Below are 14,098 nucleotides of genomic sequence, written 5' to 3'. Positions count from 1 at the left end.
TACTCATTAACCCTCTGAGCCTTTCCTCATTCACCAGTTACCATGGAAACAGAACCTACCTGCAGACAACACCTGAAGCCCTCAGTTTAAAGCTCCACCTCCCAGAAGATGAAGAAGTGGAGCAGCCAGCCGGACCAGAACCGGGCCTGGAGGTTAATGTTTTCAGTAATCAGTCAGCGGCGCCAGCAGGTCCGTTTGGGTCAGAGCTCCATGTTCCGTCACAGCAGAGGGAGCAGCCAGCAGGGGAAGGCTTGTTGACTGTAAACTTGTTGCTGCTCAGCCTGCCAGTCAGCGCTCAGGGAGAACAGGAGGCAGAGCTTCGACCTTCAGAACCAGAGAGGACTGGCTGCTTGACCCGGTCCGGTCCATCAGGCAGCGACTCACCTGAACAGGTAAGAAGGTTCTGCTGCTCCATCAGATCAGAACCAGAGCAACAGGTTCCTTCATCAGGTCCATTTGGATCTGGATGGTTCTGTTAAAACCGGCTGCATGTGATGGTTCTGTTAACATCTTGTACTGAAGCTACCGTACTATGATTATTAGAACTAAAGTAATTTGACTACTACTAATGTACTTTGCTTACAACTATGGTACTGATTAGAACTATTGTGCTTTGACTAGGCCTAAAGTAATTACTACTAATGTACTGTTTAGGTAATCTGATTACTAGTACAGAACTCTGATTATGTCAGACTAATCCTGTTAACCGGCTCACCTGGAACTGTGAATCTGCTGTGAGCTCAGGTGAGTTCACCTGTAATCAGTCTCTTCTCTCTCTGAGGCTCATTAAGCTCACAGTGAAGAACTGCTCCTGTTCTAACAACACCAGAACCAACTGGACCAAATACAGACAGCTAAACCATGAGCTCCTAAATGCTAGCCGCAGGATTCTGGGATGTTTGAGCTGAAACGATTAATTTACTGTAAGGTAGCAACAGGTTTACCTGTCTGTTCCAGGTGAGCTGTGATTGACAGGTGATGGACCAGTTCCTGAAAGGCCAGGTGAGCGTGCTCAGCAGTTTCCCGCCTTCTGTGGGCAGAGATATTGCTGTTGCCGTGGTGAAGCCCCTAGCAGCAGGCCTGGGAAACCCCAGCACCCGCAGCCTGCTGCGTACTGACCGGCAGGTAAACACCAGGTGTGGCAGGGGGAGGAGCGGACAGCAGGTCGACCTCTGACTTCTTATCAACTGATCAATCCATCTGATCAGGTCCAATTCCACTTTAATAAGAACTTTATTGGTTTGATGTGTCACCATGGTGACGGATATGTTCTGTAACTGAAACCATGGCAACTGGACACAACACCATATGGATATTTACAATAAAAACATCATTCTAAGGCTACTAAAGATCGATGATTGGTCTCTGATTGATCACTAATTGGTCCTTGATTGATCACTGAATGGACCCTGATGGATCACTGATTGGTCTTTGATCACTGATTGGTCTCTGACTCTTTGCTGATTGATGAGTGATGAAGATCACTAATCTGTAACTTTAAATTCTGTCTCCTGATCTGATGGTAAAGGTTCTGGTTCTGCTGTGATTGAAGTTTCATCCAGATCTTCTGGTTTCAGTCCAGAAACGTGTCAGGTAGATGTTGATGTCTCTTCACGCTCAGGTGAAGTGGACCATGGAGGTCCTCTGTTACGGTTTGACTCTGCCATTGGACAGGGACACTGTCAAACTCTGTGTGGACATCTACACTGATTGGATGATGGCCCTGGTGTCCCAAAAAAGCTCCACCCCTCCACCAATCAGCAGAGACCCTAATCTGTATGTCCAGAGGATCCTTCGGCATCTCTACATCCTCTTCCTACCCAGGTACTCGATTTCACCTGGACCAGGCTATCCACAAAATAAACCCAGACCTCAGGTCAAACCCTCACTCAGATCAGACCCTGAATCAAACACTAGATGAGATCTTAACTGCTTTTGTCCTGCCCTCTCAGGTCAGGCCAGGTGAGTCCGGTCTACCTGTCTCTCTGCCAGCAGGTCTTGAGTTCTGCTCAGTCTCTTGCCAGAGAGAGTTCAGTGATGAGCAACGAAACCTGGCAGGCTCTCCTGCATTTCCTGCTGCGCATCAACCACACCCTGTTGGCTCCACCCACTCCTGCAGGTGAGACAAAGTACCTACGTTTGTGTATCATACCATCTGTCGTCCACCTGTGCATCTCGTCTATGGACAGGTGGCTTGTCGGACCTTTCCGTAGCAGTCCTCCTGGAGGTGTGGCTGCTGGCATGTTCTCGATGTTTTCCGTGCCGCTCCTTGTGGCAGACGTTCAGGCAGATGTTCAGCAGCTGGAGGCATCAGCCTGCGGTGGTGGAGCAGTGGAGCCGGGTCGCTGCAGGACTAACCTCCAGGTCCGTCTATATCCTCAGGTTACCAGGTCATGTTGCTGAAGTTCTGAAGGTCCAACACTGCATTGGAGCAGTGAAGCTCTTCCAATGCTGTCATTTGTTGCAGGCGGTTGTCTGCTGGTTTGGAGAATCTCTGTTGGTTCTGTATCAGATCACTGTATCCCAGTCCTAACCTCTACCCTAACTCTCCTCCCAGACTCATTCCTCAGATGTTTGGACCTTCCTTCCCTCCCTTCCAGGTTCCAGATGAAGATGCTTCTCTGGTTCCTCCAGACATGGAAGGTGAACGTCTTTCTCACACCTGGTTCAAGTTCCTGCACCTGTTCAGGTAAATGATTGATGCTCCTCCCTCTGGCCTGGAGACCTTGCTGATGAGTTTCCTGTTTTCCGCAGTAATCCAGTGGATCTGATTGGCCCAGCAGCCGGTTCCTCCCTGGACGAAGACGTTCAGCTGCCAGGAATCTTCTTCAGGGCCATGAGATCAGTCAGTGTACTGGTTGACGCCTTCCTCGGTACAAAACTTTCAACAGAACCAGAACCTACACAGAATCAACTCGGTATGATCCAAAGCCTGTTTGATGAGACCACAGCTGTCTTCTCAGTGTGGTCCATATTCTTCACTTCCTCAAATTACTGAGCTGAGGGCATGTTCAGGTATCACTATCTACATTTCAGCCTCCTCCTTGTCTTGCATCAGAGTTTGAAGAGAAAGATGTTAAGAACAAATGGACGTCCACAGGAACCTTATAGGCCCAAGGTTCTGTTTCGTTCTGACACCATATTTGTTCTGTAAAGTTCTCCATCTGGTCATACATCAGTGAAAGATCTCGTTTCTTCATTCTTGGTTCAGTTGCTTGTCAAACTCCCCTTAACTCCATGATGAAGAACAGGTATATAATGATCCCACCTCCTGAACAGAGAGGCGGAGCTAAGAGTTTGGCCCCTTCTCCATTGTTGGATCTCATTCTACTAATGAATGTTTGGTTCTAGTCAAGTTGGATCTGCCTCAAATGCAGTCTTTTCCACCACAGCAGTCAAAACTTGTATGCCTGTCTGAGTTCAACACCTGCCGACTTCCTATTGCCCCTTGGCTCATACACTTATGCCTACAACCCCATCTAGTGACCAAACAGAGAATATGACACATATTTGCTTTCTATGGCCCAAACAGTACGTATTTCTGGTGTTTTACAGACTGGCACCGAACTGTAACTCCAACAGAACATTGAGCAGAGCTGCTCTGTTTCTCACTTCTTCATTGCATCCTCATTCTTCAGACAGAAGTGTTGCTTGCCCTGCTAATCAGTATCACAATGACCTGTTCAATCACGGTCATTCTGCTCCTCCATACTGAGCAAGTCTCTGGTAGCAGACGGCATGTCCACCGCTCCCCAGCGGTGGTTGAGATGTTGTTTGGAGTTTCCAGTGATGTAAATCAACAAATGTAGTCTGCTCTCATTCAGATCACTTGCGCACCATGCACGGCTTGTACTATGAAATATCTATGAAATCTATGAAAAATATAGAGGAAATGTGCAGGTTCTGCTAAAGGAAACAAATGTGGCTAGTGCAGACAGAGGCAGAACCGGTTAAAGCTGCTCTGGTGGAAAAGGGGCTTTTGAGGTTGGCCGAACTGGGTCTGAATGTTTTCTTGTCTCTGCAGGTGTGATTGAAAGAACCTCAGAACAAACAGAGCATTTGCTACCAAACACAGGTAGACACAACTTAGCTAGACCTCATTGCAAAATAGAGACAATAATTCAGTTTTTTCTTCCAGTGACTTCACACTTTGCAGGTGCAACCAGGCTGTTGAGATCACTCAATATTGGTCTATCTACACACCTAGTAGTCTTGACCAGGTCTCTCTTGAAAAATAGATTTTTAATCTCAATGAGACATGCCAGCTTAAATAAAGTTACATACATACCTACCCACAATATGGTCAGAAGTTCTGGGTAGTGACCAAAAGAACAAGATCACAGATGCAGGTTGCTGAAATTAATTTCCACCGCAGGGTGTCTGGGCTTTCCCTAAGAGTTATGGTGAGATTCTTCCGGGAGGGACTCAGAGTAGAGCTTCTGCTCCTCCATGTCGAGAGGGGCCAGTTGAGGTGACTCCTGCATCTGGTTAGGATAAACGCCTCCCTGCTGAGGTGTTCTGGTTCCGTCCCAATGGAATGAGATCCATAGGAAGACCCAGCTTACACTGGAGAGATGGACATTAGTTCATATGAAGGCCTGCTTGTTCGGAGTAATGAACAGGAATCCCTGTGTTGGATCTTCACACCATGATCCTTGAATCCCCCATTGCCTGAAAGATTTGCCTGGTGCTCAGGGAGAACCGGAATGGACTTACTGCAACAGGAACATGGAAACTGGTTCTGAATTCAGGCTTAAGTCTGACAATGCTTTTTGGACTTGATGGACATAGCCAGGGTTGTTCCAGAGAAGCTCCAGGAGGACATCAGTATCTGCTCTGAAGTCGAGAGTTAATGGCAGAAGACTGGAGCAGATCATCCATGAAGAAGGAGAACCGACCCTCCTTCTGCTGTATCCAAAAGGGAAGACCATGGAAGTTTCTAGGTCTTTGAGAACTATTTTCAGATCGTATGAAGGGGTAAAATGTGTCTGTTGCCAGTTTGAGAAGTCCAGATTTATCAAACATCTTCATGTTTAACCAGAGTAAAGCTGCTTCAGGTGTGATGGTTTATTTGTTTCTGCAGAGCTTGGTGCCAGAAGTCAATCCAGAGACAGACTGCCTTCTCTGGGTAAACAACCTCAGTCCACCGACCCTGTCCATCAGAACTCCTCTGTGGTTCTGGTTCATCTCCCTATGATCTTTCCTCCAGGTTTCTCTGTGATCAGAAGTCCGTTTAGAGACCGCCTCCCATCGTATGGTAATCTCTGCCAGTTAATTGTCGTTTTGTTTTCAGTGAAGACTGCTCTGTGATTCAACCTTTTTCTTCTTCTCTGCAGGGTTCTCACGGCCTCGTTCTGGAAGTGCCCCGCCCACACCTGTTAACTTCCCCACGACACCTGAAGCCCCGCCTATTAAAAGCTCCTCATCTTCATGTAAACAACAGGTAGAACCTGGATCCAAGCTGATCCAGAGCATTATGATTTTTATTGGTTCAGGAGAACAGCTCTATAGGTACAGTGTCCTAATAAACAGATGTCCCCTTTCTAGTCTAAAGAAACCTTTACCTGTCCAGGTAAATCATCTCAGCAGGTCCATCTGATGATTGGAACTCATTGGCCTCTATCTTCTGTCTTCTCAGACACCTTCATCCCCCCATCACTGGAAGTCTTCCTTCTGTCCGCCCTCTTCCTGTCCTCCTCTGAGCTCCACCCCGCGATGCCCCGCCCACCCTCTCAGGTGTAACGTGGATTCCCTCCTGCACCTGTTTGGCTCCTGGCTGTTTGAAGCTGCTCTAATAACTTCAGGTCTGTCCTGTTAGCATGCATTGTCCTGTAGGACCAGCTCCTAGTATAGACCGTACTCTACTATTCCTGGACTCAGCTACACATCTGTGTCACCTGTCTCCAACAGGTAAACAAGCTGATGTCACTGTGATGTCAGACCGATGGGCAGCAGGGAGAGCAGAGGCCTGCGGGACGCTCTGCAGGATTTTCACCTGCAAGAAGACAGCAGAAAACATTCAGTCCATCTACCTGTCTAGGTAACTGTCTGTCCACCTGTCCAGGTCTGTCCATCTCACTGTCTCACTCCTGTCCCTGGTGTCCTCTGTCAGGTTCTACCTGGTTCTCCTGCGGAGCCTCCAGGACGCCTGTCCGCCTGTCCTGGTCTCTGTCCTGCTGAACTCCACCCGTCTGTTCTGCTGCGACCTGAGAGGGGTCAACCTACTGCTGCCGTCCTTTGTCTCTGTCCTGGAGACGGTACTGCTGGACAGGTACCAACACCTCCACTACAGAACTAGAAGTGGGTGGGACTCAGCTCAGATCAGGTTTGGAGCGTTTCCATGAATGTTAGAATGTGGATCAGGTTTTGGACCTGATTTCAGATCAGTTCTAGCAGAGCCAGTCGGGTCAGTGGGTTCTGGATTTGTTGTTTCCTCACAGAAAACAGGACAAATGGTTTGTAGTGAACCTAGATAACCTGGTTGCTTCTGATGCACCTGATCCTATTAGATACCTGCAGAGCGGAGCAGAGTATCATGGTATTGTAGTAAAACTGAGAGCAGGACCAGTCAGAACCGTCAGGTCCAGACCAGATAACAGGAACCAAACTTGCATTTAATTTAATCTGGTTTGAAAGTCTTGCTCTGGTGTTGTCCTCTCTGGGCTCCTGTAGATAGGTGGGCAGGTGAATAAATATCTTTCTCTGAATTGAACCAAGCATGACCCTAACCCTCCTGTTGATGTTTCCAGGGATCTGATCCGGTTTAAGGGCCTCGTCAGTCCGGTGGATTTAAGGCGCTCCTCCATCTTCATCCTGCTGTCTCTGATGCCCCTCCCCGTGCAGCTTGGACCAGCCCAAATACAGGTAGACCCTCTGTAACCATGGCAACATCTGAGCAAGTCTGACTTGCCATCACACCAACATTGGCTGTGATTCTGCAGAACTCTGTGGATTTGATGATGGGCTGTGAGGATGCCACAGCAGGTGACTTCCTGTCTTATAAGCCCCGCCTCTGCAGCCTTCTGATTGGAGCTTTGCAGACAGAAACAGACTCAAGCAACATCCAGCTGCTCCTGGGTCAGTTTCTGCTTCCTGAGCTTCTCCATGGCTTTGCCTCATGGACATTAATCACTTCTTTGACTCTGCAGCCACCATATTGAATGTAGTCCATGACATGGCTGCAGCAGAGGCTCCTCCTCCCTCACCTGATCCTGGTCAGGTAAGTTCTCCAAGTCAAGCTTACTTGTTTTTTCAGGTGAAATCAACATATTTACTTTATGTTACAATTAAGTGTTTTAGCGAAATGCAGCCACCAAGGGACACTATGTGTCTTTTTTATGTTATTTTAAAGTCTGGAGGAATGTCAGCTTAAGAATGTGCATGTGGCATACAACTTTTCCCAAATCTAATATGCTAGTCAAGAACATGATCTCCATATTGGATTGGTGGAGGCCTGGCTTAACAATGATTGCCATTGGTGCTGGTAACAAACAGGGTACCAATGGAAATCGGACTACTGTTGATCGGAGAAGACATGTTGACAGAGAGAGAAGAGAAAAAGCAAGAGTTTAGGACTGAGAGTAGGAACTTTGAATGTTGGGACTATTACAGGGAAAGCTAGGGAGTAGGCAGAGGAGGAAGGTGGACATATTGTGTGTTCAGAAGACCAGGTAGAAAAGTAGCAAGACTAGAGGCCTAGGAGCATGGCTCAGGCTGTTCTACCACGGTGTGGATGAGAAGAGAAATGGTGTATGGGTTATCTTAAAGGAGGAGTTGTCAGGAACATTTTGGAGGTGACAAGTGTGTTATGTAGGTTTGGTAGTGGAATGGTTTCATGCCAAGGAAATGTACTACAGATGCAGTCTTTGCTTTGAGGATGTTGATAGAGAAGTACAGAGAATGTCAACAGGAGCTTGATTGTGTGTTTTATAGATCTAGAGAAAACGTGACAATGTTCTGAGAGAGGAACTATGCTGCTGTATGAGGAAGTCTGGAGTAGTAGAGAATTACGTTAGCGTGGTTCAGGACACACATGAGAGCTGTAAGACTGGGGTGGGTTATGCTGTACGAGTGTTCAAGGTTCACTTAGGTGTGGCGCTGAGGCCTTGTTGATGGATGACATTAGACAGGACTATGATGTTTCACATGAAATCATGATCTATGGTGAGAGGAGAGAACAAGTGAAGGAAAATGCCAAGAGAAGAACCCAGATGGAGACATGAGGTTACAGGGATAAAGAGGGTGAAGGATTTTAAGTGCTTAGGTTCAACAGTTCAGAGCAACAGCAAGTCTGAAAATGAATTGAAGAAACGTCCAAGCAGATTGGTAGATGTGATGAGAAAATCAGAGAGAAAGAAAGGAAAGGTGTACAAGACCTTTGATCAGCGAGGCTGTTTGGCTTAGAGAGGAGGTCGAGCTGGAGGCAGCCAAGATGAAGATTCAAGGTTCTCTCTGGGAGTGAAGAGAATGGATAAATAGGAGGGATAGTAGGTATATTGGTAGTAGGATGGAGCTGGCAGGCAGGAGGCCTTAGAGGAGGTTTATGGATGGAGTGAAAGAGGACATGAAGGTGGTTGGTATGAGAAGAAGATGTGGAAAACGGGGTTAGATGGAGACCAATGACTCGCTGTGGCGACCCCTAACAGGACAAGCCGAAAGGAAAAGTGTTTTACCAAACATGTTGTCAGATAAATTCTTCTTCATTTTCAGTCCAGAAGGTCTGACCATCGGAACCAGGAGGTCCAATTCAGGGCAACCAGTGGAACCAGCAGGACCAGGACACCAAGTAGGACATAAAGGACTATCTTCCTTACTGTTTGGGTGTTGGTAAACTACCTCTGATAATGTATGTGTTGCCATGGTAACCAGCCACCCAATCAGAAGCAGCAGTCCTTTGGGTTCATGTTGTCCGTCTGCTGACTCAGCGTTTGACGTCTCAGTGGAGAAATGACCCTGCAGTTTGTCTGTCTGCACTGGAAGTACTGGGAGGACTGGCCAAGGTGGGAACACACACACCAGAACTGGCTACAGTCCAGTTTTATTGAAACCGGGTCAAAGTGGTTCAAAGGTGGACCTAAGGATCTCATCTGGTCCTCTCGTAATTTTATTTGGTTCTGACCCGGATCAGCTTGTATGTTCTGTGGTCCGGCAGGTGGAGGTCCAGGTGGAGGTCTCGGAGCGGCGCCGGGCCGTCGGTTCTGTCTGCACCTACATCGTGTTCCAGTGCGGCCGTCCTCCTCCGCTCCACTCTAGAGACCTACATTCTATCATCGTCGCTGCTTTCTGCTGCCTGAACACCTGGCTGACCCAGAACCCGGTTCTGCTGCACCAGCAGGTAACTGACCTGCAACCTCCACAGGTTCTGATTAGAGTCTGTATATCAGGTAATTGTTCTGGAGGTCTGCTGGGTCGGTTCCTGTTCTCTAGGTGAACGCCTCTGTCCCTTTTGGTCCCGCCAGGAGTGTCTGCTGGAGGTTTTGGAGATTGTGGAGTTGGGGATCTCAGGCAGCAGGTCCAGACAAGACCAGAAAGTTGTGTGGAAGGACGACAAAGATCTGAACCCGGCCTCTCTGAGGGTGAAGGAGGCGGCGGAGGCAACACTGAGCTGGTGACCAAAACACGATCCTGGTTCTGATCCAGTCAGAAACCAGGAGCAAACTGGACCAGAACCAGCTTCAGTTAGAACCTAGGATGAGTCCGGTTCTGCTCCAGTTAGTTTCTGGGTTCTAACTGCAGCTGGTTCTGGTCCAGTATCATGCAGGCTTCCGGAGCGGGTCCAGATGCGTCGTTCAGAGACAACGCCCTGGTGTTGGATGACAGCAGCCTGAAGAGGTCCCGATATTTTGTTCTGGAAGGTTCTGTGATTCTGGCTACAATGGAGCCAACACCAGATCGACCTGATCAAGGTAGATCCAGAACCAGAGACAGAACCTCGGTCCAGAACTGCAGAGATACTGATAGTTCTGGTCCTGTTGCAGAGCCCAGTCCGTCTCTGCTGGTGATCTTGAGGGGACCGTCGGGACATCACAGCTGGACTCTACAGCTACACCTGCTGCCCAAAGACGGCCGAGACGTTCAGGTGATCAGGTGATGCTGCTGCAGTGCCTCAACCAGCCTGATGGTGGCGCTGCAGTATCATTTGGAGTTAAAGAAAACAGTCTGTTGAGGTTCTATCAGCACCACAGAACCAGAACATGATTGGTCCGCAGAACGAAAGTCTTCAGGTGAGTTTCTGTCTCTTGGATAGACGCAGGCGGCGGTTGTCCCAAGACAGCCGCGTCTCTCCGATGAAGACGCTGGACAGAGACGGTCCATCAACCACCAGCTGGTTCTGGAGCACATGGAGAGAGTTCCTTCAGTCGGAGCAGATCAGAGCATCCCTCCTCTGATCAGAACTGAGGTAAGAGCTGAGTCCGACCAGAACCAGAGCCAGCATTAGAATCCGTTCAGATCAAGGGACAGGTGTGTCTCAGGTGTGGACATCTGTACTTTAGGACCAGCAACAGTTGGACCATCTGCGAGTTACCTTGAAGACCCAACAAGAAATTGAAGCTCAGCCTCGGCTGAGCAGCCATTCAGTTGCTATGGCAACCTGTAGACCACCTTCTCCTGTCAGCTGCTTCCAGGTGACCAGACTCTTCCTGTCCCACCTGGGTTTGCTGACTCCAGAGAGTGTGAAGGTAGACATCGGGATACGACTGGTTTTATCTGGCTTACCTGTCCTTCACTCATCTGTCCTTCCCTCACCTGTCGACAGGATCCAGGTGTCAGCAGCATGCAGCCCGCGCTCTTGTCTTTGGACTCGTCTCTTCCAGGTTTCTCAGATAGCCTGAGACGTTTGGATCAGCTTCCATCCAGAAACAGTGACTGTGCGTTTGTGTTCTACATGAGAGCAGGGCAGAAGACACCTAGAGAGGTATTCCTCACCTGTCCACCTGTCTCAGATGGATCTGAGTCTGTCCTGTCTTACCTGTCCATCTCCCTGCAGATCTTGGGGAATGTGGACAAGAAGACGAGCATCAGCGGTCCTTTCTTGGATTTCCTGTCATCTCTTGGTTGTCCTGAAGAGGTGGGCGGAGCCAGTCGTTCAGGTGAGATCTTTGTTTGAGGGTTCAGGTGTCAGAACTCTTCAGTTAATGAACTGAGCAATTCCTGGTTTCAGAACTCGGGGCTGTTCTGGGGGACAGCGGAGGCGGCGTGTTCGATGGACGGAGGTTCGTCCTGAAGTTTGCCGATGCTTTGACGGAAATCACCTTCATTGTTCCTTCATCACACACCTACAGTCAGTGCTTGGTGATGTCACTCTGCCATAAAAGCCAGTAACCAATCACACCCAAGATGATCAATTTATCTAAATTTCAGCTGATTGGCTGAAGTGCTATGATGAGGCAGAGCACACCGCTGCTTCATCATCTAACCAGAAAAGAGCTGAGGTGAGGCTCCGCCCTCAACCTACCCTTTACATTCACATACAAGGTTTTTTCTGTCTTACCTGTCCCTCATTTGTGTTCAGATCCGTCCATCAGAAGACATCCGGTCCTGTCAGAGTGTCTCATCATTTTTCCGATCAGACTCAAAGCTGCTGATTGTTTGGGTTGAACGCTTTGAGGACATTGGTAACTAACTAGTTAGCTAAATAACTATTAGTCATCACTAGCAGGTTTTCTGTTGTTTTCTTTGACTCCAGTGAGTCGCAGAGCAAAACTAAGAGATGAAACTGAAATCTGTGAAGTAAGTAAATCATTTTCAGATTCAATCAACAGAAACACCTGAAGAAACGGGATGCAGTTTTTGATGGATGTTTTCCTCCTGATGGTCCGACGACCCGGTTCTACAGGAACCAGAACAGCTGCTCCACCTCCAGCTGCTGTGGTTCTGAGTCAAACCAACCTGTTCCCCTCCTGGCCTGTGGGGGCGCTGCACCAACAACCACTGAAGGAAACCACACAAAAACCTCTGAAGACACTGAGAGCAACTTCCTTCTTCACCAGATGGAAACAAGATGGAGGCGTCAGATTTTAGTGTTGGAGGATTTCTCTTTAGTCTTTGGCTGAAGACCAGGAGACATTTCTGCTGCTAACGCTAGGAGAAATGTCAGAGGTCAGAGGTCAATTAGCAGTCACAGCTCACCAACTGAACCAGACTTAATATAGGCAAATAGACTGGAGTCAGATTGAAGTGGACGGAACAAGACGGTCCCTGGTGGCCATAGGAAGCATTGCACATAAAAAATCAGAGAAAGTAGAAGCTCCGCCCTCCTCGGTGGGACACGCCCACTTTTCCACACGGAGTGTGTGTGGTGGCTCATGTTTTTCTGATCTTTGTGTTTCAGAGAAGTTTCCTCTGACCGATCTGCTGCTGGAGACGAGAGCGCAGACAGAGACTGGGTGAGTGGATCTGGGTCGGTGGTTCTGACCGGTCCCACCTGAAGTTCTGTTTCAGTCGAGCCCCGCATGGCTCTCCTGGTCTGACAGACTGTCCATCTCTCTCTTAGTTCCTCCAACATCCAATTGATCTTCATCCATCCTCTGAAGACGGGACTCTTCAGGATCTGTTTCCATGGAAACGCCTCCACCAAGCTAGGACTGGTCGTCCCATTGGTGAATGGGATGGTGACCAGCAGGAGGTCTCTGGGTAAGGACCAATCACAAGATGGCTGCTTGGTTCCAGCTACCATTGGATGGTAGTTACCCCGTCTTCCTCCTCAGGGTTCCTGCTCACAGAGATGGTGTCTAACTGCTCTCGCCGCTGTCGCTTGGACAGTGACTCCGCCCCTCCGCCTCACGTCAGAAGGAAACACCTGATCAATGACATCGTCCTCTGCTATAAGAGCCGCTGCTCTGAACCCGCCTTCTACACCGCCCTATTCCAGCTTTGATCTGTTACTATGGTAACCAGGTGTAGCGGACAGGAAACAGAAAATCTCCCTGGAGGAGTCGGATGAGCAAATCCAATATGGAAGCTTAGAGTTCAGTTTTGACCTGATTAAAGCTTTTAATTATTTAATAATTTCCAGCAATAAAAATGAAAGAATATTTAAGTCAAATGGGATTTTTTTTCAATTTAATTTGAATGTTTTCTTTGGCTCTTGTGTATGATGTAACCTTTATATTTATGTGAAGTTCGTTCGCCTAGTCTTCTTGTTCTTCTTGTTCTTCTTTGTCTCTCACGCTGTTATAAAATACCTGCTTATGTCTCTCAAAGAAAGTCTGGTAGCCAGAGCAGAGAGCCAGTTGCTCTTTGTGCCTGTGGGGCTCAGCAACGCCCCCTACCAGTGAGGCCCGGTATCTTCTTTTATTGTTTTATCCCACACATTTTCACTGCACGTCCGATCAGAAAGACTGAGTGTGTCAGTAGCATTCATTGCATGTTAGACAGACTGTGGAACTCCAGTATATGAGGAACGTGTATCAACAAGTACTGGCGATAAAAAAGAGACGGTAATGAATGAGCATGGGCCAATGACACAGCGCCCCCTGAGGAGAGGCGCAGCACTGCACTGTCTCATCTTGCATGTATTTCAGCAACAGATTAGTCAATTTTGCGAATTTGATTATAACAATGTTATTGCCAATATTAAAAAAAGCCTTATTCATAGAAAACTTAAGCGTACAAATTGATTTTCTTTCATCGTTGTTGGCATCTATTTTAGTTACTGTACCTGTTCTCCTGATTACAGGTGAAGCAGTGCCTTACCTGTAGTCCTGACCTTAATTTATTTAAAAAATGATAGTTTTGTTTTTCATTCAGTGTGTAAATGATAAAATGACCATAGTAGCTGCCAGACATCAGCTGTGCTTCTTTAATACTTTATTAATGTAAAATAAACCAGTCAGTTCTCAACACTCCAGTTTTAAAACTTAATCAAATAATTTTCCTGATTTCCTGCTGTCCAAAGTTTTTTATGTTCTTGATTGAAGCGTGCTTAAACCGTGATGTTTGTGTACATCGAAGATCATCCTTAAAAACTGGATCATATGAACTTGCAAAAAAATGCAGTAAAGGTTTTGGAAATAATTCTGATAAGAGTAAAATATTTGATTAACTCCTGCAACCAGATCAAGTCTCAACTCAACATCCTGACCCAAAAGGTGAACTG

The 14,098-nt window shown here is 47.6% G+C and overlaps 1 protein-coding gene across 5 annotated transcripts; it reads left to right on the top strand.

The window, feature by feature from the left end:
* The first annotated feature begins 186 nt into the window (after window positions 1-186).
* LOC122834053 (ral GTPase-activating protein subunit beta-like) lies at window positions 187-13,601 on the top strand. 5 transcript variants are annotated; one of them, XM_044122149.1, is made up of 33 exons: window positions 188-392; window positions 958-1,125; window positions 1,622-1,824; window positions 1,953-2,119; window positions 2,190-2,364; window positions 2,558-2,689; window positions 2,755-2,918; window positions 4,025-4,075; window positions 5,084-5,128; window positions 5,210-5,257; window positions 5,337-5,443; window positions 5,639-5,804; window positions 5,911-6,040; window positions 6,113-6,271; window positions 6,750-6,864; window positions 6,942-7,077; window positions 7,149-7,219; window positions 8,710-8,785; window positions 8,869-8,999; window positions 9,152-9,334; window positions 9,459-9,607; window positions 9,751-9,905; window positions 9,978-10,078; window positions 10,253-10,399; window positions 10,494-10,679; window positions 10,757-10,915; window positions 10,988-11,090; window positions 11,162-11,281; window positions 11,362-11,432; window positions 11,513-11,615; window positions 12,332-12,386; window positions 12,494-12,633; window positions 12,708-13,601. In XM_044122149.1, exons 2-33 carry the CDS (start codon window positions 979-981, stop codon window positions 12,875-12,877), a joined length of 4,065 nt encoding a protein of 1,354 aa, XP_043978084.1. In that variant the 5' UTR covers window positions 188-392; window positions 958-978; the 3' UTR covers window positions 12,878-13,601. The 5 variants fall into 5 exon arrangements, with proteins under 5 accessions (XP_043978082.1, XP_043978084.1, XP_043978083.1 ...); XM_044122148.1 differs by having other exon boundaries at window positions 10,247-10,399; XM_044122150.1 differs by having other exon boundaries at window positions 189-392; window positions 2,755-2,873; window positions 10,247-10,399.
* The last annotated feature ends 497 nt before the right edge of the window (window positions 13,602-14,098 follow it).

This window comes from Gambusia affinis, linkage group LG07 (assembly GCF_019740435.1).
Source record: "Gambusia affinis linkage group LG07, SWU_Gaff_1.0, whole genome shotgun sequence".
NCBI lineage: Eukaryota > Metazoa > Chordata > Actinopteri > Cyprinodontiformes > Poeciliidae > Gambusia > Gambusia affinis.
This window is presented reverse-complemented; position numbering and strand designations above follow the sequence as displayed.

Coding starts and splice junctions, on each gene's coding strand:
- LOC122834053 (XM_044122147.1), top strand. CDS start 979: ATGGACCAGTTCCTGAAAGGCCAGGTGAGCGTGCTCAGCAGTTTCCCG. Junction 10,400..10,493: donor CTCCTCTGATCAGAACTGAG/GTAAGAGCTGAG, acceptor TCTGTACTTTAG/GACCAGCAACAGTTGGACCA. Junction 12,387..12,493: donor AGAGCGCAGACAGAGACTGG/GTGAGTGGATCT, acceptor TCTCTCTCTTAG/TTCCTCCAACATCCAATTGA.